This window comes from Trichosurus vulpecula, chromosome 5, assembly GCF_011100635.1.
Source record: "Trichosurus vulpecula isolate mTriVul1 chromosome 5, mTriVul1.pri, whole genome shotgun sequence".
NCBI lineage: Eukaryota > Metazoa > Chordata > Mammalia > Diprotodontia > Phalangeridae > Trichosurus > Trichosurus vulpecula.
The window spans coordinates 258,091,384-258,117,655 of NC_050577.1; the positions used below are offsets into that span (position 1 = coordinate 258,091,384).

A 26,272-nucleotide genomic window follows, 5' to 3' on the forward strand; every position below is an offset into this window, starting at 1 on the left:
GAGAAACAAGATTACCACAGCTCTACAAGAAAAGGCCATCTGACTCCAGAAGTGCCTAAGGACAGTCAGTATTCACTAGAGTACAGCATCATTGTATTTGGAGTCAGAAGAAACCATATAGAGCACCCACTAATTTGACAAATGAGGTAACCTAAACCCTCAGGTAAATGACTCACCATCAGTCTTGCAGACACTAAGACTGAGTCAGGATTTAAAACTAAGCCTCTGCTTCCAAAGCAAGTAGCACCTGACAAGCTAGCCACAATAGTAATAACTGTCACTATTTCATACCTACCCGCCCCATCTCTTCCTGTGCCTTCCTTCTCTTATACCTATTCCTGCTCACGCATCTCTGATCGCTCCTTCTTTCAGTACTCTCCCAGGCCATCAGTCTTGGTCTAACTTCCCTCTTGTCTCTTCCCTATCTCAACCATCTAGGAAACTAGTTCATCTCTACATCATCACCTACATCAACATACAAGTCCCTTACTCCTCCATACTTTCAATGTTTACATTTTGCCAAACTCCAACCCTCTATTAATCCCACTATCTGCCGCCTAAGCTCCTATTATTAGAGGCTGCTAGTAAGGTGGCCCAGGGAACAGGGTGCTGGGCCTGGAGTCAGGAAGATCCCAGTTCAAATCTGACATCAGACAGGTACTAGCTGAGTGATCCTGGGCAAGTCACTTAACCCCTGCCTCAGTTTCCTCAACTGTGAAAAATGGAAATAACAGCACCTACCTCACAGTGTGGCTGTCAGGATCAAATGAGATAACATTTGTAAAGCCCAGTGCCAGGCACATAACAGGCACTTAATGATGGTTGTTTACTTCTCTACTCACATGCTGGTAAATGGAACTAGAGGAAATTAGACAACTGAGCCAACTGAGTCAACTAAAAATCCAGGCTATTTAATCTCAGATGGGCCCTCAATACAGTAAGGTGATTCTTTCATTCCTCCTTGACTCCCTATCCCACTAACTAGAGGCTATTCCAAACTTTCTCTCTTCAAGCCCTCCACCCTCAACCCCTCTCCCCATTTCCTCTCAGCTAAGGACCATATCTCATTCTTTACTGAGAAAATATAATAACTAGCTAGTATTTATAGAGAATTTTAGAGCTTGCAAAAGCACATGACAAATATTCTCTTATTTTATCCTCATGCTCTGGGGAAGTAGGTGCTATTATGATCTCAATTTCACGGATGAGGAACATGAGGCAGAGAGAGGATAGTGACTTGCCCAGGGTCATTCAGCTAGTGTCTGAGGCAGTTTGAACTCATGTCTTTCTGACTCCAGGTTCAGCAATCTATTCACTGCGCCACCTACCCACCCAACTGCTGTGAGCTCCCTTTTCTCCCTCTATGTCTCTGCACCTCACGATATCAACCCTCATTTTTCCTCCTTCACTCCAGGACCTGATGATAGGGAACTTTTTTCTTCACCAAGTCCAACTCCTCTATGAGTATTTTTGATCTCATCTCCTCCAAAAACTTGTTCCCACAAGCCCATCAAATGTTTACTTTCTTAAAATACCTTCCCCCCCAAACTACCCTGTGCTTAAAAATCCTCCTATAATCCTACTGTCCTGTCCACCAAAGCCACCATCCTACATTTTGCTTCCCTTTCATAGCCAAACTTCCCTAAAACGCTCTCCATTCTCATTGCTTCTAGTTTCTCCTCACTCATTTTTTGACCCTTTGCAACTTGGTTCATGATGGCATCACTCAAATCAAACCGCTCCTTCTAAAGTTACTAGTGATCTGAAGGCCTTTTCTCAATCTTAATCCTTAACCTCTCTGCAGAATCTGAAACAGTTAAGCACCCTCTCTTTCTGCAAACTCTCCTCCCTGGGTTTTGATGAGATTGTTTTCTTCTTGGTTGTCCTCCTACCTCTATGACTACTATGTCTCTATCCCTTGTTGTTTGATCATCTATATTATGACCCTTTACTAGGGTCTTCCCCAAGGCTCTGTTCTGGTCCTCTCTGTTCTCTTTCTATACTCTCTCATTCAATTAGCTCAGCAGCTCCCATTTCTATGAAGATCAGTTTCAAATCTAGTACAGTCCCAGTCTTTCTCCTAAGCTCCCAGTCACACTTCTGCAACTACCTACTGACTGCTCGACTGGACGCCTTCTGTAGTCATCTCAAACTCAAACATATCCAAAATACAATTCATTCTCTTTCCCTCATACCGCTTCTAATTCCCATCCCTAAACTTCCCTATTTCTCCAGAGCACCACTCTGCTTCAAGTCATCCAGGTCTCCAACCTGGGTACCGTCCTTGACTCCTCACTCTCCTTTACCCCTCAGATTACATATTTAATAAGTCAGCAAATCTTGTCATTTCTATGACAATTCTCACACTCATATCACTAAGCACCTATTACCACTCTAGCTCAGAATGTCATCACATCTCACCTGAACTACTACAGTAGCTTATAATTGGCTTCTCTGCCCTTCCAATCCATCCTACATATCACTGCCAAAATGATTTTTCTAAAGTTCAGGACTGACCATGACATACCACCACTCAAACTCTAATGGCTCTATTTTTCCACTAGGATCAAATATAAATTCTTTTGTTTAGCTTTTAAAGCCCTTCACAATTTAGCTCTTTCACCTTTTACCCTTTTTAAACATTAATCCCCTTTAAGGAATCTACAATCCAGTCAGATTGGCTTTCTGGCTGGTCCTCTCATATGACCTACAACTCCCATGTCTGGAACTCTCCCTTGGGTGTTCTCCCAGCCTGAAATGCTTGGAATTGTATTTCTTCCTCAGTTTCTTAGCATTCCTTTTTTACATCAAAACTCTTCTCAAGCCCCCAAAATAATATTATGACTATAACAATAAAAAGGGAAAGAATAAGCAAAAAACAATAGACATGAAGGCTGCAAAATTACAAAGAATAAATATGGTCCCAAAGAAGAGATTTAAGAAGGGAGCTCTCCCTTTCTCCCCCTTCTTTACTGTGGTGGGAGGTATTAAACACTGCATATTTCCAGATTTTTCCATGCATCTATCAGTTTTTCCTTAAAAAAAATATTTTTTTGTTATATGGGATGGCTAGAGAGGGGGGTAGGAAGTAAGGCAATATAAAAACAAGTTATTAAATAAATTTAGTTATAAAAATTTTTGCTCAAGCTACAACTTTTAAATGAAGCTTTTCCCAATTCCCACTGCTTCTATTGCCACCCACTCCCTATAAAGAAATTTACCTTGCATTTACTTTATATATTTGTTTACAATCTGGCTCCCCCTTGATTAACTGTAAACACTCTGAAGAAACGGATGGTTTCCTTCTTGTGCTTATATATTCAGAACCTAACACTAGGGTAGATACTTAATAAATATTAATTTATTTATCTCATTTGAGCTTTACAACAATCCTGAGATGTATAATAGGTATTCTTGTACATTTTGTAGACGAATAAGCTGACGTTCAGAGGTGAAGTGAACTGCCAGTGATCTGAGACTTACTTAGTGTCACAAGTCCAAAAATGTCCTTCTGACTGTAAGTCAAGCATACTATATTCACTACGATGTTGCCTAATACACAAATCATACATACATCACAGTTGACCTAAAGACTAATTTTAAAAAACTGGGTCATGAAGGAGTTCCACTCTAGTTTATTGAGCAATCTGTAATATTTAAGATACAAAGGTAAAATGTTGTACCTTATTATTTCCATAGGCCATATCCATTGCTTCTAGAGATAAGGAGCAAAGGGCATTTATTAAATGATGTAATGACACATCATCGAGATACCTAAAACATAAAATAAAATAAAAATTAAGACATTTTGATGTATAAAGTGTAGCTGAAGTTAATTGTTCTATGAAAAAAATTATTTCTTACTGTGAGCTTTCAAACAATCGTGAAAGTATGTTGGAAATGACAGGTAAATCAGTCATAACTGCTGTAGTTAGAACCTAAGAGAAAGATAAAATTAAATGTGACACAGAAAAACTCTGGCCAGTTATTCAATCAAGAATAATGATGATTCATGCTTACTGTACTGGGTCCTTCCACAGCTCTTCCAGGTTTTAAGGCACCTCCACTACCAGGTTTCAGCCCCAGAATCCACACAAGATGCTGTAATGGAGGGAGAAAAGGACATTTCAAAGTAATGCAAGTAAAAATATAAGTTTTTAAATGATAGCAATATACAAAGTTTATCAGTGGCACCACTACTGACACTATTAAATGTCTACTCCAAAGGTTGGGTGATGATAGCATTAGAATGAGGCAATTACGAGTGATACTCTAGCACACCATGCCATGCATGCCTCTCTCCTCTCTTTTTCTCCTCTGTGTTCTCTTTCCTTCTTCAGTTCCTTTCTTTTGTCCTGCCTTCTACTGTCTATGCACAAGAAAAAAAGCCCAGGGTGACACTGGCCCACAGACCCACCTAGTTCTGAGGGTAGTCCTAACTGCTGTACATAAAATCAACCTCCTCTAGTCCAGATATTGATGTCATACCTGCAGAGTTGCCAAGACAAGCTGCCATGATGTCCCAAGAACAGCTCCGTGGCAGTGCGCCAAGTTAAGTAAAGTCCTCATACACTGGATATTTTTTGAAGTCAGCTAAACATAAAAAAAAAAAAGAAAATATTATACATTTTTTTACTTAATGGTAGGAAAAAATAACAGTATTCATATTAAAAAAAATAAACAAGTGGTTCGGACAACAATTTTAAACACTATGCAGAACTATATCAAACTCAAGTACCTCAAATCACAAATTACACTCATGCAAGAAATTAGATTATATATGTGAACTGTATAGTTCACCATCTCCCTCTATAAATCACTTAGGTTAAAAAAGGTAAAATTTTAATACATGTCCAGAGAAAATTCAAAAGATATCCTTGTTAATGTGCTAGCCAAGAATAAGGAAGGGCATCTCTTTTACCATTACTGTCCCCTGAGGCTGGACTGCTAGAGGCTGACCAACTGCTACAACTTGTTGATGAGACTCACTTGATGGGCTGATCATCTGAACATTCTGTCCCTGAATGGAATATGCTAGGGAACAAAGGAAAGATCTAATAATTAAAATATACTGAATGTTTATCTAAAAATCAGTTTTAAAAAATATCAAATTATAAGCATAATTGCATTTATTATTGTACAATGCAGTTATTTTGTTATACATAATATAAATTCTACATCTATATTTTATGGAGTAAGGAAATAATGTGTATTTTAAAGACTGTGTAAAAAAGTTTGTAAATCATAAAGAGAAAAAAAAATTTCCTGTACCACTGAAAATGCTGATAGATATTTCCATGAATAAAATAAAGTTAAAGGATGAACTTTTCCAGTGATGGAGACCCAAAAGTAGTTAATAGTTTTAGTAAGAAAACTACCATACTAAAATTATATCATGTTAGAATGGCAGATGGGTATATACAAAACGAAAATATTTTTAGCTAAGCCAGTTTTATTCAAATTAATGTGATAATCAAATGTTATCACTGGTATTAGTTTCTGATACAAATAGATGAACAAAATGGAAACTAAATTTCAAGTCTTACATTTGCTAGAAAATGTAGCTGCAGTTGTCGTGTTCAATACTGTAAGAGCATAATGTGGAGGCAAGGAGCCTTTGCAAATGGCAGTAATAAAAGCGTCTCTCGAAGTTACAAGGCCTAGTCTCCCACAGAGAGCAGCCATTGTCAGTTCAGCTTTTAAAATATTTTCAGTGGCAGCTTCATCTGTGCTGGAGAGAGAATAAGCTATTTAGGACTTCCTGACTAATTGGTAAAAAAGATAGTAATATACAGCCCCCCAAAATTCTGAAAAAAATCAGTATTCAAAATATTTTCAAAATCCAAATAATTGGAAACCAATCTTAATTTGTTCTTATAACTCTTGGTAAACTGAATTTATTATTATAGTATTCTACAAATATTAATAACAGTAAGAGCAATACACAGATCATACAGAAATATAAAATTAAACTTTTTAGAGACTAACAAAGATTTAGGACAGGGCTGCCCAAAATGCGGCCCAAGGGCCCCATGGAGCCCCCAGTGTGATTTACGCAGCCTGCCTACAAGCACAGAAATTTACATAAATGCTTTAGTAAAAGAAGTCGAGCTACTACAGAGCAAATCAAAATATATTGTTTCAATATAAACCTAAGGCTGGACAGCCCTCATTTAGGATATCAAATACTTTTCCAAAGAGGCAGTTTTATAGCCTTTTAAAAATAAATATATTAATTAAAGTTGATGATATGTGCTTCATTAATCTTGCAATCTCATTAAAAAGTTAATTCTGAGGTAGAATTAGGCTTTTTTTGTTATCAATATTTTGTTTTCTATTAAGCAAGTAAAATCATTACTTTTCGTTATAAGGCAACAGTTCTTAAGCAATCATTACTAATACAAACTATAAGGCAAAGAAGTACAAAGATTGAATACCTGGCATCAAGAAGAAGTGACAATGCAGCAAGAAGGCCACACCAGCAGGCATTCACCATTTCTTCCCACACAGCTCTGCTAACTTAAAGGAAAAAAGATCTCACAGTACTTACTAGATATTAAAAATGTTAAATGTTTCACCAACAATTCAGTTTCGAAAAAAATTTCATTCTTTGAAAATACAGCTGAATTATCTTTAAAAACTGACAGTTACACAGTTAATTTCAAACTTTAAAGTAATTCTTAAATCTAGCTGTTTTTTAAATGACTTGGGGACAAGAAAGGCTTCCCCCTAACTATATGACTGATCTCATTTTACAGTTTAGAGAAGTATCACATTTTATACCTGTTTCCTTATCCGTCTGATCAGACACTGATTGAAAATCTTGCTGTTCTGATGATTGTGCTGGTGAAGAAGTTGTTTCGGTGGTAGTCTGACTCTCTGTTTCCACCTGTCCTAACTCTCCTTCAATCATAGTAGTAATGCCACGTACAAGGTCTAGCAAACAGTGGAATGCCACAGACATGGCATACCCTTCAGGAATAGTTGGAGGTTCCACTTTATCTAGCATCTCAAGGCTGAAATTGTCAAGAAATCACAGCATTAAGGCAACAGTAAGGATGAAAGTAACAACAACAAAAAAAAGCCCAACCCTGACATTTATATCAATGCTTTAAGGTTTACAAAAAAGCACTGTCATGAGTCATCTTAATTAATAATTCTCAAAGAGGGCATTAGGGGTATTTCGTAGAACACTGGATAGTAGTTTTAAAGTTGAAAGGAACCTCAGAAGTCATTTAGCTCAACCCTCTTATTTGAGAATAAGGACGCTGAGTCCAAAATAGGTTCAGTAATTGCCTGAGGTCACAGAAGAAGAAAAGCAAGAGCCAGGACTTGAAACCGATGCTTATGAAAACAAAACTGTGACACTTTATACCACACTACAGCTATCTCTAAAAGGAAAAAGTAAATTAATTTTTCTTAATGATGAACTAAATTATATTTGTACAAATGGGAATACTAAGGCTTAGTTTCCTATTTCCTCAATAACCTGTGCCTTCCTCTTAGCAGGAAAAAAAAGGAACAGGCCAACTGCTGCATTTGTGACTGGTAATAAATTTGTGAAAAAAAAAAAAAAAACCCTAATATTTTCAAGTATTGAATGTGCCCTATCAAGATTATAAAATGTTTTGGCAATAGCCTAGGTGCTTTAATCATGAAAACATACAAAATGAAAACTCTCACTCAAAGTGGAAGGGCAACTGGGAGACAACTTCCCAGATCCTAGCTGTCTCAAAGTGAGGGTAAATTCTGGTGGCTCCCTATTACCTCCAAGATCAAGTATAAAATCCTGTTTGGTACTTAAAGCCTTTCCAACTTGGCCCCCTTCCTATTTTTCCAATCTGGAAAGATTAGCAACTAACTAGGAATACAGTGAAAATAGCACTGGACCTGGAATCGGTAAGACTTGAGTTCAAATTGAACCTCAGACACTTACTAGTTTATGTGATCCTGAGCAAGTCATTTAACCTCTCTCTGTCTCAGTTTCCTCAATTGTAAAATAGGGATAATAATAGCACCTACCTCACAGGGTTGTTGTGAGGATCAAATGAGGTATTTGTAAGGAACTACTGGGCACACAGTAGGTGCTTAATAAATGCTTGTTCCCTTCCCCCCTCCACTTCTCACTCCCCTACAGTAGCCTATTTGCTGTTTGTCATATGCTCTATCTCCCAATTCCACACATCTGTACTGGTTGTCCCCTGTGCTTGGAATGCTCTCCCTCTATCCCTCCCCATCTTAGCATTCCTGGCTTCCTTCAAAACTCAGCTCAAATCCCACCTTCTACAAGTGGCCATTCTGGTGTCTATATACACACATCTCACCCCCCTCCCCCCAAGACAACCTTCCATTTTCATTTTATTAATCTTCTATGTACATAATTATTTGGACATTGTCTCCCCCAGTACAGAGAGAGCTTCAGGAGGAACTATATTTTTACCTTTCTCAATGTCCCTAGCCCTTTGAACCACCAGGCAAAAATGTCCAGAGACAAGGACACATGGATTTAGGTATATTCCTACAGGGTGTCATGGGGCCACAGCTATTTGTGTCAAAACAATTTTTTTTCTATATTCAAAGCCAGTGTTCACTTTAGCACTCATTTAAGAACTCACTGAAATGGCAGACTTTATAAAATATACTTATGTGGTATGCTTTCAAAAGAAGTAGTAAAAAAATAATTTTAACTGCATACAAGTTGAAAGAAAGACACTCAACTGGAAGACAGAATTATGGTCACTGTAATCTATGTATAAAGGTCAATATTACTTTGCTACCAATGCTTTCAGGTACAATGAAGAAGGCATAGGTGAATGTCATGATTATCAAATCTGCAGAAGACCAAAGCTAGGAAAACAATGTACTGAACAAGAGAGGCAGGAACCAAAAGGCAGAATGATCCATGAAGATCCATCGAGCTAGAATTAGTTGAAACTAACAAGATGAAATTTAAGAGAGATAAATACCACACTTGGGCTCAAAAAATTAACTGTAAATGTAAGATGTGTGACTAACAGCTAAAGTAAAAACATATCTGCAAACCTTGAGAACAGATAGTGAAAGATAACTCTTCCCTTATAGAAGAGGGGTGGGTGGTCACTGCATCACATATTTTTTTTTCTTGTTTTACTCTACCCCAAGTGAGGGTTAAGACGGGGGTAAGAGTGGGGTGAAAATGACTGTGACATAAAGGAGTCTAAAAATGAATGGACTGATTCAGTAGGTAGTAGGGTCTGAAGTCTTCAAGTAGATGTTGGACAATTACTTGTTGGAGATATCACAGAAGGGATTCCTGCTCAGGTAAATGAAGGACAAGATGATATTTAAGGTTCTTTTAATAACTTTGAGATTGCAGTTTTTCTGTAACAAAACCATAAACTATGATGATGATGACCCATAATTTTTAAAAAAGAATTTACTTATGATGTATACATATAAAGATGTACTATATGAGCTGGACCTTTTGTAAAGATAAACAAACAAGAGATAAAGAAATACACTGCCTCCTTTTGTTGGACAGGCAAGGAACTGTGCGTGTGGAATGTTGCATAAAATTACTGGCTGATTTTAACCAGATATTTTCTTTCCCCTTTGACACAAAGAAAGGCTTACATATTGGGATGGGGAAGAGTGATAAAAAATGACCAATATTAAAAAGACATCAATAAAAACCCACACATATGGGTATATGAGTTTATGTATATGTCATACATACACATTCACTTGTTTTTAAAAATTCCAAGGTAAACTTTGAAAAATACTATGCATAAATCAATTCTTTCAGCCAGAACACCTGAGGCCAAGACTTTGAGCCAGTCACTCAACATCTCAGTCTCATTTTTCTTAATATAAACCTTGACTGTGTCAATAGACCCATGCGTATATAATATATATGTATGTATATATATATAACACACACACATCTCTAACTCATCTTTGACTTTCCGTTCCATTACACACAGATGAGAGGAAACTAGCAACCTGTGAAGCTACAAATATTCATATAACAAGATATTGAGTGATCTTCTATTACTAGTAGGCATGTCTGAGGATGGTAAAGAATTTTCATTCTGGTATTTTAACCTTTTGTCCCTGTCACAGAACTGAAGCTCAGGATCAATCACTGAAAGGGAACTGATGCAGTGCATGGTCTGCCCAAGTACACTGCACAAGAGAAACACTAAAGAGATTATCATCATAGAGATTTAAAGTCAGAAAAGAAAGTAAACTAGTCACACAGACAGCAAGTGAGGAGAAGCCATATACTCTACTGGCATCGACACAAGATCAAGATAACCAGAGGAAGGCCTCTCACAACAATGTCTGGACTCACTCTTGAACGTTTATGATAAAGCATGGCTTGGTTACAATCTGTACTAACAGAGGGAGTACCACCTTGAGGAGGTGACAGATCCACAGAAGTAAGGATTTCTTCCTCTTTTATATATAAATAACAGCAAATGTCCAATAGTAATGAGATCCAGTACAGAACTGATCAACATTTGCTTCTGAAATACTAAGTAGGATCAAAACCATTAAGAAATCTACAATATAACAACAGAGTCACTAAAACCAGTCAGTAAGAACATGGTACAAAGGAACTGAAGCCATTAGACATAAACAAAGACAAACTAATAAAAATAACACTGAGAGAATGGATTCCATTGCCTCTCTCATGTCTTGCCTTGGTATGTTGTTAAAAGTATATAAACAATAAAAATAACACGAGAAAAAGTTAGCCCCAAACATAGGTCTCAGAATAGAAGAAGAATCAGTCGAAATGTCACAGCTAAGCTATGAATAGAAGAATATAATAATACTCTGTCTTTAACAGTAGTTATCTGCACCAACGAGGAAAGAAGATGTATTGAAAAGCATTTCATGATGAAATATCATCCCCAAGATCATACTGTTGGCAGAACTTGACAGAACATATACTGCTACTACTTACTAGGTTGCTTTGGCACTCCCTTGGACTGTGACAGTCAGGATAGGTATCCAGGTTCCTCTATATTCAAAAGCAGGTAGCACAGTAACACCTCCGCCCATTCCCAACATTCCTGCGTTTGTTGGTGCTGAGGCTGGGCCACCAGAATTATTATTTCCTATGAAATAAGGAAGATTATTAACTTAAACTTCAATCCTCTCCTTATTTACAAGTAAGTAAACCTCAAAACTTAAAAACTCAAAAGTACAGTCACTTCTTTGTTAAAGTAAGCTCCTCTGGTGTTTAAAGTCCTTCATAACCTGTTCCCAACATACCTTTCCTAAATTATACATTACTCCCTTTCTTGCTATTCTAATTCACAGCACTCCATATCCCATTTATATGATTGTGCACACACTCCTTCCTCCCCTTGGCCTCTTAGAATCCCCTTGTTTCTACAGCTTCGATATGAAGCTTTTCCTGAATCCCCTTCACATTCCTGCCCCCCACCAACTTTTACACTATATTTATTTTTTATCTTTTCTATATTCTAGTTTAGGTACATGTTTGTCTCCTTTTATAAAACAGAAGCTCCTTAAGGAGAGGTGTTGTTTCGCTTCTCTTTCTGTAATTTCTGGCCACAGTTCTTGTCACAGAACAAGCACTTAATAAATTAAATTCTGGTTGACTGTGTAGTAGTCTATATTCAGGGGACATAGCTTTTTTAAGGTAAAGAACAAAACTGAGAAGATTTCTGCCTTCCAGGTTAAGAGAGTTTAAATAAATGTGAAATAACTGAAAAGTAAAAAATACAAAAGAGCTTTTACCAGCTTGATTTGCTGCAGTAGATGGAGTCCCTGTCGTTGGGACAAGAAACAATGACTGGATGAAGGACCCCAATGCATTCACAATGTCTCGGAAAACCTTAGTAGAATGTTGTTTCATGTCATAAGATTGACAAAAGGACCTGCAAAATACTTTAAAATGTTTCTAAAAAACAATATTTAGTCATAAATCATTCTAATAAACCAGTCAAGATGTTAAACATTAGAGTTCCTTATTGCTAATCAAAAATAAAGACAAAATTTTATTCCTCTAAGAATACTTCAAAGAGTTCATTATTCTAAAGGAATTTCGTGTCACTTGCTCAGTCTTAAAAGAACAATCACCTTCCCCTCCCACTGAAACCTCTCTAATCCCATACAAATAAAGTCTAATTTTGTTTGAAAAATTCCTTAATAATTTGGAACAATTATTTTACTTTCTGTCAAGTAAAAGTTCTGTCTGTGCCTCTGGGGTCCTACCTTAACAGCTGGGGCTGCACACAGAGCCTATGAATTGATTCCACTGCAACTGCTCTTAGCCACTGGGGTTTATCTGCATCCAGAAACTTCACTAGGAGTGAAAGAAATATCTCACATTCGGTTACCTAAAAGAAGAAACATTTAGAATATACAACACTGCTCTTAGTTAATTAACTTGATACCAGAATCTAATTACGTTTTAAAATATACTCTATGACTAATTCAAGTTGATAAGTGGATATGAACACTGAAGGCTGTGTTTAGAAATATTTGAGTGAAAGTTGTTTTAATAAGTATCTCATTTATTTCACTCTATAAAAAATTCAGTGACCATTTACTTTCTACAAATGCTAATATGGATCCAGAGGACCAAATTTCCTACAGTTAACATAACAAAAAATAATTAGGCTTAAATTTACAAAGTATAGAAGAGTGCCATAGGATGTTAAAATTTAGAATCAAGATATATATAAAGAGGATTATCAGGTATCACTCAGTTCCTATACAGGCCTCTACTGCATTCCCCCCACCTCCAACTGTTGTAGTGTTCTCTCCCTCTTGAAATCACTTGGAATATACTTTGCTTTTACTCGTCTTTGTAAATACTGTGTCTTCTAAGAAGAATATAAGCTCTTTGAGGGAAGGGATTAATTTTTCCCTTCGTAAGCCTAGTGCTTGGTACACTACCAAATCCATAGTAGGTGCTTAATAGAAGTGTGCTGAGTTTGATATATTGTAATCTGATGTATGCAAAATGTGCAATATTGGAATCAAATACCTTAATGAGCCAAATGTGTTCTTATTAGGGAGCTGTAGATTAAAGTTATATTTTGAAATTCATCTTGTTAAAAGGCAGAGCAGGAAGAATACTGGTTCTGGAGTCTGTGGACCTTAGTGTTCAAATCCCACTCCTGATGCTTACTACCTGTGTGATCTTGAGCAAATCAACTAACCTCTCTGAGCCTCAGATTCCTCATCTGTAAAATAAGGAGGCTGGAGTAGCTGGTCTCTGAGATCCCTTTCAGCTCTAGACCTATGATCCTATGATTTCTATGGTCACAAAGATTGAAACAACCCTCACTTTCTACAACAGGACAAAAAACAACAGCAAAATACTTGATTTTCAATTAAATCTACTGCTAAAAACGGTACTAAAAATGAAATGTTGAAGTAAACAGTGAACAGGTCTGACTTTCTGACAATGATTTTAATTATGATAATAAAATTGTCAACTCTTAGAAAAAAGATGGAATTTACTCATTTAAAATTTGAAAAAAACAAACCAATATACTCATATAGACTAAGATAACTCATTTAAGATAAAAAGGTGATAAAAATAAAGCTTAAACCAGAAGTTACTGGAATACCAAAAGAATCAAGACCTTTCTATCAAAACAAAATGTGGCAAAACATATCCTTATATAGTAACATGTTATTAAAAGATCACAAAAATAAATATATTGAAAAGGCAGTGATATGCAGAGGAAAGAACACTGGATTTAGTCAGAAGACTGGCTCTACTACTTAGTACCTATGTGACCTTAAAAAGTCACTAACCTCTCGGGCCTCCTCTGTTAAATGAAGGGGTTGATGACATGGCCGCCAAAGTCCCTTCTCTTTCTAATTCCATGCTCTTAAGATCTTATTCCCAAGCAATTTAATACTATAGTACATAACATGCCCAAACATATAAACAGGATAATAAAATATTGTAGGAAAACAGGATTTGATTTTAGAAGGGACTTAGAAATCGCCTGGTCCAACTTTTACTCTACTTACTGATGGAGAAACTAAGGACCAGTATTAGTTGTTACTTGGTCAAGGTCACAGAGCCAGGATTCAAAACTGAATCTTCCTCTTGTTTCAGATTTAGAGCTTGTTCTGCTACACTTACTTACTAGAAGTCTCTCCCCAATCAATCCTCAAAGCTGAGAGAACTTTGCACCATGGACCCTATTCACACATAATCTTTCACCATGCCCTGACCATGGCCTTGTTTCTGAGCTAATTTGGATATAAAATACTGCAAGTGATAAAAAGCCGGAAAGCACCAACACTACAAGTGTTAGAGAGGAGGTGGGACAGCTGGTAGAGATCCTATAAGCCACTGGAAAAAAAAAATCAGTCTTCATGCCAACCATTTGCACATATGACATGGCATATTCTGCCAACTTTTAGCCTGCACCATACCAGGATCATCAATTTTCAAAACACAAGAACACCTGCCCCTCTCTAACAACTGAAAATTGGAACTACTCATATATTGCTACTGTAAGTATTCTACAGACATTATGCCTTGGATATAAAATTGACAATAATTTAAAACACTGTTTCTACTCCATTTTCTTTTCCCACAAATAACACCATCTTGATCTTTTCAAAAGTACACAATAATTCTATGTTAAAAGTTATACTCATTACATACATAATAAATTTTGGTTTACACAATGTAAAGATTTATTACATGATTTGCCCCAAAACATATAATGTGTCTAATAATGAATTATAACTTTAATAATCTTTTAATCAAGAATATGACAACATATTCTATAATGAAATTTCATTTCCTTTTTTTAATCATCACAAGATTGTTCATCAGGTAAATTTTTCTGATCACAGAAACTCATGAAACTGCCTACAGAAAGTTGGGTGTGCATGTGTTAAAACGGAACGGCTGTGATCTGAATCAGTGCAGGGTGCCCACACCAATGAGATTTCAATCTTTTGACATAGTAAGTGATTTAATTTGTTATGAGAGGCAATGAATTTATGCAAATGAAATGCAGATAGAGAAATGGACTTTAGTTCTATTCCTGGATTTCAAAATGAACTGTATGACTTAGGATAAATCACAAGCTCTTAGTTTCAATCTATTCAACTATAAGATTTTATACAAGTGAAAGAAGAAAAGTTATTAGTCTTTATTAGTCTTCAAGTGGGACACAGGGACAACTATCACAGACATCAGTGACACTGCCAATCCTGTGGATGCTTCAGTCAACCTCCTACTTTTTCACACAACAGAAATATTGTATAAACATAGACAAAATTAAAATGTGGATAACCTACTTAAAGGTTGACTGATGTAAAACTTAATGTCTCCAATGGATCAATTTCTAAAAGGGAGCCATCCCATATACCTACACAAGAAACTTAACGAGTAGTACTTACCAAAAGACTATAAAACTGCTTAATCAGAACTGAAACCACTCGCAGCAGACGCATACAAATAGGAAAATACGGTTTTTCAACTGGTGCAGGGGAAGATGAAGTACAGGAACCTTGTCTGAACTTGATATTTGGGGAGAAGAGCTTTATCACAAGCGGACATACCCTTTCTTTAAGAAGGAAACTAAATTCCTGGTGCTGTTGAAGAAAAAACTTCAGTTAACACTTAATAATTCTAAAGTAAAATCACATTTTTAGTCAGTAAAGCATTTTAAGGAACATTAGAAACTCATGTAATTCCTATCGCCTTTTACAATAACTGTTAGACATTCTTCAAAGTTGGTTTTTCCTTATAGATCACATGGTCTAAATGACAAGCAAAGATATATCTGTACTATTGAAAGCATTAAAAAGGCAATTAAATGAGACAACTTGGTTATAGTATCTTATAATTCAATCTTATTCCACTCTGCAAATCTGTGTGTAAATGCACACACAGAGAAAGGATTTAATAATTGATCTTGGGGAGTGATGCTATGGTTCACATGTACCTAATTACTTAATAACAAATTTACTCTAAAAATAAAGTGATATGAGCATGGATGGTCATGTGCATAGAGATCTCAACTGCTGGCTTTCTTTGCCTGTCCTAGTCTAAAAAAATCTCAGTTTACTGATGGCTTAAGGCCCATTCCTGTAAGCTAGTCATTCAAACAAGTCTTTTGTTTAAGTTCGAATTATTAAAAAGTTTATTCTGTTCTAATCACTACACTATTTAAACAGCATTTTATTTTTTCATTTATTAGAGGCAGCTAGGTGGTACAAAGGATAAAGTACTGGACCAGAAGTCATGAAGTCCTGAGATCAAACCCAGCCTCAAACATTTACATATATGACTCAGGGGAAGTCATGAAATCCCTCTTATCCAGTTTCCTCATCTGTAAATTGGGAATGATAACAGACCCTATATCCCAGCATTGATATAAAGATCCAATGACATAGTATTTTATTTGTAAGGTGCTTTGCAAATCTTTAAGTGCCACACTGCCCCCAAGTCATAAAGCTGTAGTGGTTTCCAATATTTTTTCTGAGATAAAATACAAATGCCTCAGCCTGGCATTTAAAGTCCTCCACATTATATCTCTCAACTACTTTCCCAGGCTTATTTGATGATGTTTTCTTTCACACATTAATGGTCCATCAAACTGACCTACTAGCTACTACCTGAGCTCAACATTCTGTTTCCCTAAAGCTGACCTTCATTTGGTCCATCAGTCAATAAGCATTTATTAAGCACCAGCTATGTGCCAGCCACTATACTAAGTGCTGGAGAAACAAAGAAAAGCAAACTGCAGTCACTGTTCCTAAGGAGTTCATAGTCTAATAAAATCTGATTCCCATTAGATTGTGAATCTCAATTCCATTCCTGCAATGTGCCTCTTTATCACTTCTAGTTCTTAGAGTCTTCATTTTCCTCAAGGTTCAGCTAGGTGTCACCTCCTCCAGTAAGCCTTTTATCATTTTTTTCTCCAGCTAGCATTTTTCCCCTCCTCAAACTGTCTTATATTTACTTATTTGTATACATATTGTATCTTTCCTTTTCCCTTCCTGGTAGAGGTAAACCACTACTAATATGTTAAAGTAACATAATAGTCCTTATTTATCTGCATTCTTTGAAGCTACCTGAGTTCAGGGATTGTTTAATTTTTGTCGTTATATCCCTAATGCCTACCACAGTGCCTTTTGTATAGTAAACATTTAATAAATTCTTGTTAAATTGAACTGAGGCAAAAATTTGTCCATCCAGGAAGATGCTGTTTGAATCCAGAAAGGAATATAATTGTTGTCGTGTAGGAAATGATTTGGAAAGACTTGGACTTATGAAGGAAGATGCTATCTACCTTCAGAGAAACAGATGATAGGAAGAAATAAACATGGTACAGTTTTACATATGTGTGTATGAATGTATATGTGCATATATGTCTATGTTTATAGATATCTAAGTATATGTATACAGATACCCACGCTTAAATGCAACCTTCTTTTGGGGGACAGGGGAAGATAAGGTAAAAAGTGCACAGCAGAGAAGAAAAGAAAACCAACAAAGAAACAAAGTTGGGCAGCTTTGAAAACAATGTCTAGTATTTTTATATAGGTTTTCTTAAAATGGAAATTTATTGTTTTATTGTTTTATACTGAATCCTCTCTTATGGTCTGCTGTGAACATAGCAATGTTTTTTTTTCTTTTCTTATTTTGTATTTGTGTAAAATTTAAAAATATTAAAAAAAAAGAAAAAACTCCAAAAGTGTAGTTTTGATGGCATAAAGAAATTTTATTCCATAATTTTAAAGTAAATTAGTCTAGTAAATATTTTAAGTTTTTTTTATAAAGAATGGAGATAAATAAGAATTACTTCATTGCTTAAGTAAATTTGAAATGGCTTACTTGTAGAAAGACTTGTGGAAAATCATTCAAGACTGACTCTAGTAGTTCAAGGCCAAAAGTTCGAGTCATTTCTGTCATTCCTACTAGCCAATACGGTGCATCAGCATTAACCAACTGACAAAGATCCTGAGAAAACAAATGCAACAAAAATCAGTGGGATAAAAAAAATTTTAGGTCGCATACGTTTAATCAAATTTTTTTAAAAAAATTCTCTTTTATGTAATTCATTTTTTCCTGCTGAGAGATAAAAGTAAAATGCCATCTTTAAAAATAAATATTATTTTCTAAAAAGCATAATTAAATGAGTATGTACATTACAGGTAAGAATTTGACAAACACAAAAAACTTTCTTAAGATTCATGTAATCATTGCCAATACATAATTACAAGTATCTAGTTAGTTTGCCATGCTTTCCAGTTAACACAAATAAAAGAAAGTCTTCAATGCAAGTATATATTGTATTACACTTAAAAGGAATAAAACTACACTTGGAAGTGGGGAGAGGGGAACAAGCTATGTGGCCTCATGGACAGAGTTCTGGACATGCTGTAAAGAAGACCTAGGTTCAAGTAGTGACTGTGACACTTAGGAGCAGTCTAATTATGGAAAAGTATCTTAACAACTGAGTCTCAGTTTCCTTATAAATAAAATGGGGTCAGTGATACCTGTAGTACTTACCTCAGAGGGTTATTTTGAGATAAAAATGAGATAGCAAAGATAAAGTATATTGTAAATTTGAAATAGCCATGTAAACAGCCATTTTTATTGGGCAAAGAAACTCTGGATTTGCATCTTAACTCTACCTGTATCTGTGTCACCCTGAGCCTCATTTCCCTCATCTGCAAAATATGGATAATAATACTTTTGTTACTTCACAGGGTTGTTGTGAGGATCAACTGAGTTAAGTCACATAATGCATTCTACAAACAAAATGCTGTGTAAACTTAAGTTATCATTATCATTCTCGAAAAGAGATGCAAATAAAATATCAAATGATACTTTAAATGTACCAAATGTACCACTAAATGGAATCCTTTTGTAATGAAAATAAATATCTCCTGACTGATCTCTTATACATTCTGACATCCAATTATCTTAAAGGAAGGAATATCTATATTTTCACACATGACTGATATGATATAAAATGAGTTTTTAATGATATAAAACGAAAATCGCTTGTGATCAATAAAAGCTCTATTCCTTATATTTAGGTTTATCTATTTGCAATGTCAATCTAAGCTATATGTATTGATGGACCAATTTAATAAACATCCAACTGTATGTCTAAGCCTGAATAATAAACATGTGTGTGCAGGTTAATTTCAGAAAAGAAGGCAGTAGTAGCTGGAATACTGGGGAAAGTTTCCTGCAGAAGGTGAGATTTGACCAGAATCTTGAGGTAAATTAGTGAAACGAAAAGTCAAGGGTGAGGGTACCAGCACATTCCAGACATGGAAGACATCTAGTACAAAAGTTTCTTCATCTATAAAATGGAGTGATGATACTGATTAGATGTTTCTTACAGGGTTATTATAAGAAAAGCATTCAATAAATGTAAAATATTATGTTAAGTACTCTCTAGTCTTTAATTTTAAAACTCGAATATCACTTAATAGATACAGAGTGCTAAATTATATTTCCATTGACCTTTTTTAAAAACACTTTTTCTAATGAGGGAAATGAAACTAGACTTAAAGTTCCAAAGAGCTTTATAAAAAATAACACAAAGTGATAAAAGCAATTTTTATCATACCTGGAAGAGCATGTATGCATCTTTCGCACAAGGCTTCAGGGTACTCACAGAACGCCTATTACTATTTCCTTGAACCAGCACTGGCTGCTCCACAAGATCTAAAATCAAAATAGAACGTGTTACATGAATTCACAAGAAATGAACAGCAATCATGTGCCCTTGGATTGACGGAACAGAGCCCAACCAAGAAACATTTCCATATAGGATATCTTCCTAATTATTTTCATTATAATTTCAGAGATATTCCTCTTAAAAACAACCAAGAGAAGACAACACAGAATTGTCTACAATAGAATTCCTTTGTAAGCATCCTAACAAAGAAGATTCTACTTTGATCAATGAATGGAAGGTTCCCACAGTCCTAACAAGAAAAGACTCAAATGGACAACCATTCTACTCGGTTTCTGAATACTAATTTAAATAAAGTAGAAATATATCAAGTTTACTACACAATTCCCATTTCCGTGAGCATTCTTGCCAATTCCCATGGAGTTAATGACTTATCAGTTACTCAAGTGACATCTCTGATATGGGCCCACTCCTTAATATTATATTAGAAGGTCTCCAAAGATGTACAGATTAAGATTCCCTGCAGAAGAACTTTTCTATTTTATACAAATATACAAGACATATAAATCACAGAGTTAGCTTTTTTTTTTTTCTGAACATGACCCAAATAACTATAAAGGATATATTCATTAGGATTAAATCTTTAAAAAAAATTAACATTTCCATCTGATTGAACTTTATATTCTTTTCAAGAAAAGTAGTACAAATCAAATCCAAATTTAATAGAAATATTGCTTTAATAAAACAATCCAAAATGCCAGAAACAGAATCTAAACCCAAATACATCTGTTCAGTAGTTAAAAGTTTTCTTCAGGAAAAATGAAGCTCATTTCTCTGAAAAAGTGGTATTATCATTAGTCAACAATATAACACCCCCCCCCCCAAAAGACCACTAAGACAAAAACGCGTAAGAAGCAAATGAGAATAAGACAAACTCTACAAAGGAAGATATTTTACTTAGTTCATCATTTATTAATTGCACAAAACAGAAAAAAAATTAATGATCTTAGTAATAAATAATGTTTTGAACCAATCTATTCTGCAGAAAAATAAACTTGATGTCACTTAGTAACAAATTTATTTCATATAATCAAATGAAGGGATATATAATCCAATCTACAGAAAAACACACACACACACACACACACACACACACACACACACACACACATATATATATATATATTTAAAAAGCATTCTGTTGCTAACATATCCCAAAAAACAAAACATCAAAATATCAGTAACTGATGGGAAACCATACTAACAAGAACTTATCCAACCATAAAACAAAGGAAATAACTCAAATTTACCTTTATGTCGTTCATCCTCAGCAACCATCCTCTCAAATACAACAGTAACAACTTGTCGTACAGTAGCAGCAGCTGTATTATTTGTAATATTATCTTTTGTAAAGTGCAGGCGAAAACAAAGAACTATTGCCTGAAAAAGGAATTTTTAGTTAATGAAAATAAAATTTAACATAACCCATTTTCTTTTCTTCTACATGAAGTAACAGAAAAGTAAATAATTTCTGCTTTTGTGTAAGCAGAGACATTTGGCAAACTTTATTATAACACAAGTCTAGAAGAACAAAGACAACACCTTTATTACAGAATGAGAGGGATGTTCTCTATGAGAGCGTGTGTGTGTGTGTGTTTGTGTGTATAAAATAACATTATTTACAGGGATACAATGCTCCACAAGCATACTTTTCCATAAAAATGTGAATGACTAAATAACAGGGAATGTTCTGGAAAACTAAATATTCATCTGGCTAGGGAAGAGAGAAGACATAGGAGGGAAGACATCTGATTAAGGTTGGGAGAAAGAATATAACTTATACTTGGGTTGGAGACTATAGGGCACATTTGAACAGGGGCAGTGTGGCTTCCAGGGGCTAAAGAAAAACCAGCAACAAGGGAGAAGGCTCCCCTATTCCCAGCATCCCCTAGACCAGGGCTTCTTAAACTTTTTCCACTCTGCTGCTTTCATTGGCGTTACATGGCCTAAGGGTACAAGCAGTGCAAGGTGCTTGTGCTTTGTGCTCAGAAGCAAGGCTGTAGTGAAGTTGCCTGCACAAGCACTGCCAGAAACACCCCAGATTCACTGTGCACATTTGATTTTTAATTAAGTTTAGAGCAAGAGCAAGGCAGGTAAGAGAGTCCTCCACTCCTACTCTTTTAACATAGAAGGTCCCTTCCAAACTACTATACATTCATTTTGTAGCATATCCTCACATTGAACCTCCTCCGTTAGAATGCAAGATCTTTGAGGGTAGGGATTGTTTCAACTTTGTGTGTGTGTGTGTGTGTGTGTGTGTAATATGTGTATATATATGTATGTATGTATATATATCCCCAACACATAGCACAATGCCTGATATGTAATATACATTCAATGAATGCTGATTGATTGATGATATAGTAGGTTATTTTCAAGGCCAATTTTAAATTAGTCTAGTGATTTCAATAATCTCATCCCCAGCCCAGTCACAAAAAGATTTTCCTCACCTGCTTGCTGATATATAAAACTCCTTTAACAGCCCACAGGCTCAGATTCAAAACTGTAAGGGAACTCAGAAATCAGAGTTCAACCCTGAGGTTAAGTTACTTAAACAATGTGACACAGGCAGTTGACAAAACTTTTCATTCCACAATTAGTAATAAAAGAAACTGCTCTCGTTAAAACCCATTTACTTTTCAGATTCCTCCTAATTTAAGCAGTAGAAAGTAATAAAGGAAGTAAGAGCCAGGAAGGGGTAGCTCCTGGGAAAGGAAAGGATTTCAAAAGAGTAAGATGAGGAGAGAAACATAAGAGACAATGTCAGATTTGTAAAAGGAGGGGGATGGTCCTTTCAGCTCTATATCAATTATCTAATATCAGGAACAGTTTGTAATTCCTGTCTGGTTAGAATAAGAGCATGTGAAGGGAAACAGTACAAAATACAAATGGAAAATTAAATTGGAACTCAACCATGGAAGAACATAATGACAGATGAAATAATTTCAATTTATCCTAAAGGGAGATAAAAGGGACCACTGAAGGATTCTGAAGATGGTGACAAAGATTTGGGAGTAACCTGAATAAAAGTCCTAAGTGAGGCCACAAGTAAGGCTGAGATAGCCAAGGCAAGCAGAGACAGACAGGAGAAAAGCCTCAATAGAGCTTTAAGATACACATAATTAAGGACAGAGAAGGAAAATTAACCAGTGGAGATCAAGGAGAAATGATCGGACAGGTAAAAAGAGAACTAGGAAAAAACAGTTCAGTTCAAATAAAAATAAATTTAAGATTATAACTAGCTATCCTTCTGTTTTATGGTTTTAAGATGAGAAGAGGTAAAAGAAAAACTATAAAATACCCTCTTATAATAGCATCGCTAAAAGGGCAAAACTAATATCCACCTCACAAGCTATGTAATATTAGGCTTTAACTGCATGTGATAACCTTTAGAAAAAACAACATACCAATAGCCAGTGTGCATCTAAGTATTGGGACAGGTGTTACAATACAGTTCTACTGTAGATGCAGAAAATGGGTTCTCGCCAAAATATAAAACACTGATTTTAAAAGTTCAAAGCAAAATCCTTTTTACTAGAACATCCTTGTTTTCATAACAAAAACCACATATATCTACATAGTAGCTGTTGGCTTCATTTTGATGAGCAGTATCTCCACATGCTAACTATAATTTATGCTATTTTGAGTTCAAATCCCTCCTCTTACACTTACTAGCTGTATGACCACGGGCAAGTCATCTAAACTCTCAGCCTCAGAATTCCCAACTGCAAATTACAAACGTTAATGATACCTGTAGCAGATGTAGAAAAGCAGACCTCACAAGGTTAGTGTGTGAGTTAATAATAGCAATGTGCACATTTTAACCAATTATCACTAAAAAATTTTAATGAAAAAGTCATTTTTAGGAAAAATGCATAGTATTGCATAGCTTATTAATTATTTTAAATGATGTAAGATAAAATGTAACCTATGCCTTAGGTCTGGCAGTTGCCTTAAGTTCATTTAATGGTAAAACTCAGGGCAAAAAAGGGGTCTATTCTGTGATCACTAGCCAAAACAATGTCCACACTAAAGATGCGTTTAATTCCAATAAATGCAGTTCTTTCTCCTGATACTGGTTTGAATTAAACAGGCTGTGTCACAGACACAATTCAATGGTGCAGAAAAGAGTTCCTACCTTAGAGAGGGCTTCATCATGAACTACAGTATTGGTTGTTAAAAGAACAAGAACTGTTTGAAGTAGCTTTAATTCTTCAAGGCTATTTTCCATCAGCTGCCAAAGCATGTTTATGATATTCCCTGCTGCAGTCTGTAAAACAGTATGTTATGTCAATTTAGTTATCAATGAAGTAAAATATATCCGTTTAAGCCATATGCAAAAATTACTGAATGATATGACCTACATTCATATCATACATTCAAATTAAGTAGTGGAAAGATAAGGAAAGGATTTTAAACAATCATTTAGTCTTTTTATAAGATGAGGAAATAGGCCCCTGGAAGTTAAGTGTCTTGCTCACAGTTACTCATGTAGTAAGCAGCAGACTGAGATCTGAAGCTCGGTACTCTGCCTCCTAATATTTACATTACAAAAATCTTTGAGTAAAGAGAAAGTTCACAAATAGTGCCTCTCCCTGAAAAGAGGTATTACTGTAACTATCACACTGGTTAATGAAAAGTCAGCACAGGGGAATAGAAAGAGGGCTGGACTTGGAATCCAGAAGATCATGGGCTCAAGTCTTGCCTCTGACAATACATAATAACTAGATGACCCTGAGTAACACTTCTCTCCAGAGCCAGGGTTACTCTATAATATACTAAATTATAAAGTAGTTACCAATTTGCTTACCACAAGCTTCCAATATCAGTAAAATGTTTCACTAATCTCACAGTGATATCAAACAGATATCTAAGATATCAGAACAGAATATCTTCTCACCTCCAAAGAAACAGACACAAAATAGCTAATATCATTCATTCCTATGTCATTGCATACTTTCTCCTGTATGTCAACTAGTTTTGGATAGGCTTAAATTTTCTAGAAAGAAAAATATTTAAGTAGCACTGTATGGTTCCTCATAGTTGGATATGTTCAAATATGAACAAGGAGTTAGAGAAATACCTAGTCAAGAACAAGCAGTTGATTATAACGATTACTTTTTCTTCAAATGTTGGCCAAATTTTCCTTCTCTGCTATTCTGTCCTCATCTCTATAACTAATTCCCCGATACAACTTGTCTCTTCTATTAATATAGTTCTGTAAATAAATATGCGTCTATCTAAGTTGACTAGTTTTGCATCTTGGATACTTTGTTTTTATCAATCCAGCATTTTTCCTTAATATGTGTCCATACCTTAGGAATCTACAACTTCATGGGTATGGGCACACCCTCCACCAAAACGAAGAGCATGAGTTGCTATGGCCAATAAAAAAAATACTCATCAATGTATCCTACATTGTTGTGCTACACATAAGCTTATACCTAAAGGGTCTACACATATGAAATGAATTAGAATTGGTACTGTTCAGCAAGAAGTATTTGGGTCTACAGAACTTTGTTGCATCCCAACAGCTATCCTCCAGAGTGAAGAAATGAGATATGCTAATGGAAGTCTATAAGGCAGGCACTGAATACACTTGAATTATATGAGGTTTCACATAGGAAAAGTACTGTTATGTCACTCTAAAAACATAACAGCAAATAACTGTATACTGTCTACAAATTCATCAAGTCCTTTTCTTCCCTTTTAAATAAACTATTGAGCTTGGGGATGCCTATATGATTTACAAATCTTTTCAAAGCAATTAACTTTAGGAAATAACAATGTATGTGATAACACTAAATATTTGATCTTTGATTATAAAAATACTGTTTTATAGGACCTTGATATTTAAGATCATTAATTCCTTGAGTAGAGAATTTTGTAATATTTAACACATACAAAACAATATGTGTACCTTATGCATATATCATATGTATTTAATACATAGAAATCAATCATATATACATTTGATTCAATAAATTCTTGTGCCTTTTTGACAGTAGTTTATAATACAGCAATTTCCCTGAATTTAAATTTCTTCATTATATTAGTATCCTGAACTAAAAATCAAGCATGTTTTCTTTCCCACTTACAAAAATTCACATTATCCTATTCCAAGGAAAAATGTGCAGATATTATGCCTCTCTTACCTCAGAAACAACTTCATGTGACATGAGCCTCTGAATGGCTGCTAGACACAGCTGAGTGATCTTTGGTTCCTTGGTTCCACATCCCATCAGGAAAGGCTGAACAACCTCTGAGCTGTTCTCTTTTAAGGCTTTAGAATACACATAAAGTAAATTAGTAAACAATTCATAACTCTGAGCAAATTCACTCAATGATTAGTAGCAGTGATATCCCTAATTAAAATAATTTCTTTTAAAAATGCCAAATAAAAGAAATCACAGCTCATAAAAGTGATAAGAATACGGAACTTGAAATCAAGAGGTCTAGGTTTAAATTCTCAGTTCTGCCATGTGACCCTGGACAATTTAACCTCTTTGTGACTCAATCTGCTCACCTGAATGGACTGGATGAAA

At 35.4% G+C, this 26,272-nt stretch overlaps 1 protein-coding gene across 3 annotated transcripts in view; it reads right to left on the bottom strand.

Annotated features, from left to right (window-relative positions):
• Positions 1 to 26,272, bottom strand: part of MON2 (MON2 homolog, regulator of endosome-to-Golgi trafficking) — a 142,295-nt gene that overhangs the window by 80,121 nt on the left and 35,902 nt on the right. For all 3 annotated transcript variants that reach the window (XM_036758374.1, XM_036758375.1, XM_036758373.1), the window contains exons 3-19: positions 25,883 to 26,010; positions 23,866 to 23,997; positions 20,978 to 21,107; positions 19,599 to 19,696; positions 17,846 to 17,971; positions 15,403 to 15,597; positions 12,232 to 12,356; positions 11,755 to 11,894; positions 10,952 to 11,105; positions 6,784 to 7,016; positions 6,438 to 6,519; positions 5,547 to 5,731; positions 4,922 to 5,034; positions 4,489 to 4,593; positions 4,021 to 4,101; positions 3,865 to 3,938; positions 3,684 to 3,774 (exon numbers count right to left, since the gene is read on the bottom strand). In XM_036758374.1, coding sequence (XP_036614269.1) covers positions 3,684 to 3,774; positions 3,865 to 3,938; positions 4,021 to 4,101; positions 4,489 to 4,593; positions 4,922 to 5,034; positions 5,547 to 5,731; positions 6,438 to 6,519; positions 6,784 to 7,016; positions 10,952 to 11,105; positions 11,755 to 11,894; positions 12,232 to 12,356; positions 15,403 to 15,597; positions 17,846 to 17,971; positions 19,599 to 19,696; positions 20,978 to 21,107; positions 23,866 to 23,997; positions 25,883 to 26,010 — 2,192 coding nt within the window. The remainder of the gene's footprint in view (positions 1 to 3,683; positions 3,775 to 3,864; positions 3,939 to 4,020; positions 4,102 to 4,488; positions 4,594 to 4,921; positions 5,035 to 5,546; positions 5,732 to 6,437; positions 6,520 to 6,783; positions 7,017 to 10,951; positions 11,106 to 11,754; positions 11,895 to 12,231; positions 12,357 to 15,402; positions 15,598 to 17,845; positions 17,972 to 19,598; positions 19,697 to 20,977; positions 21,108 to 23,865; positions 23,998 to 25,882; positions 26,011 to 26,272) is intronic.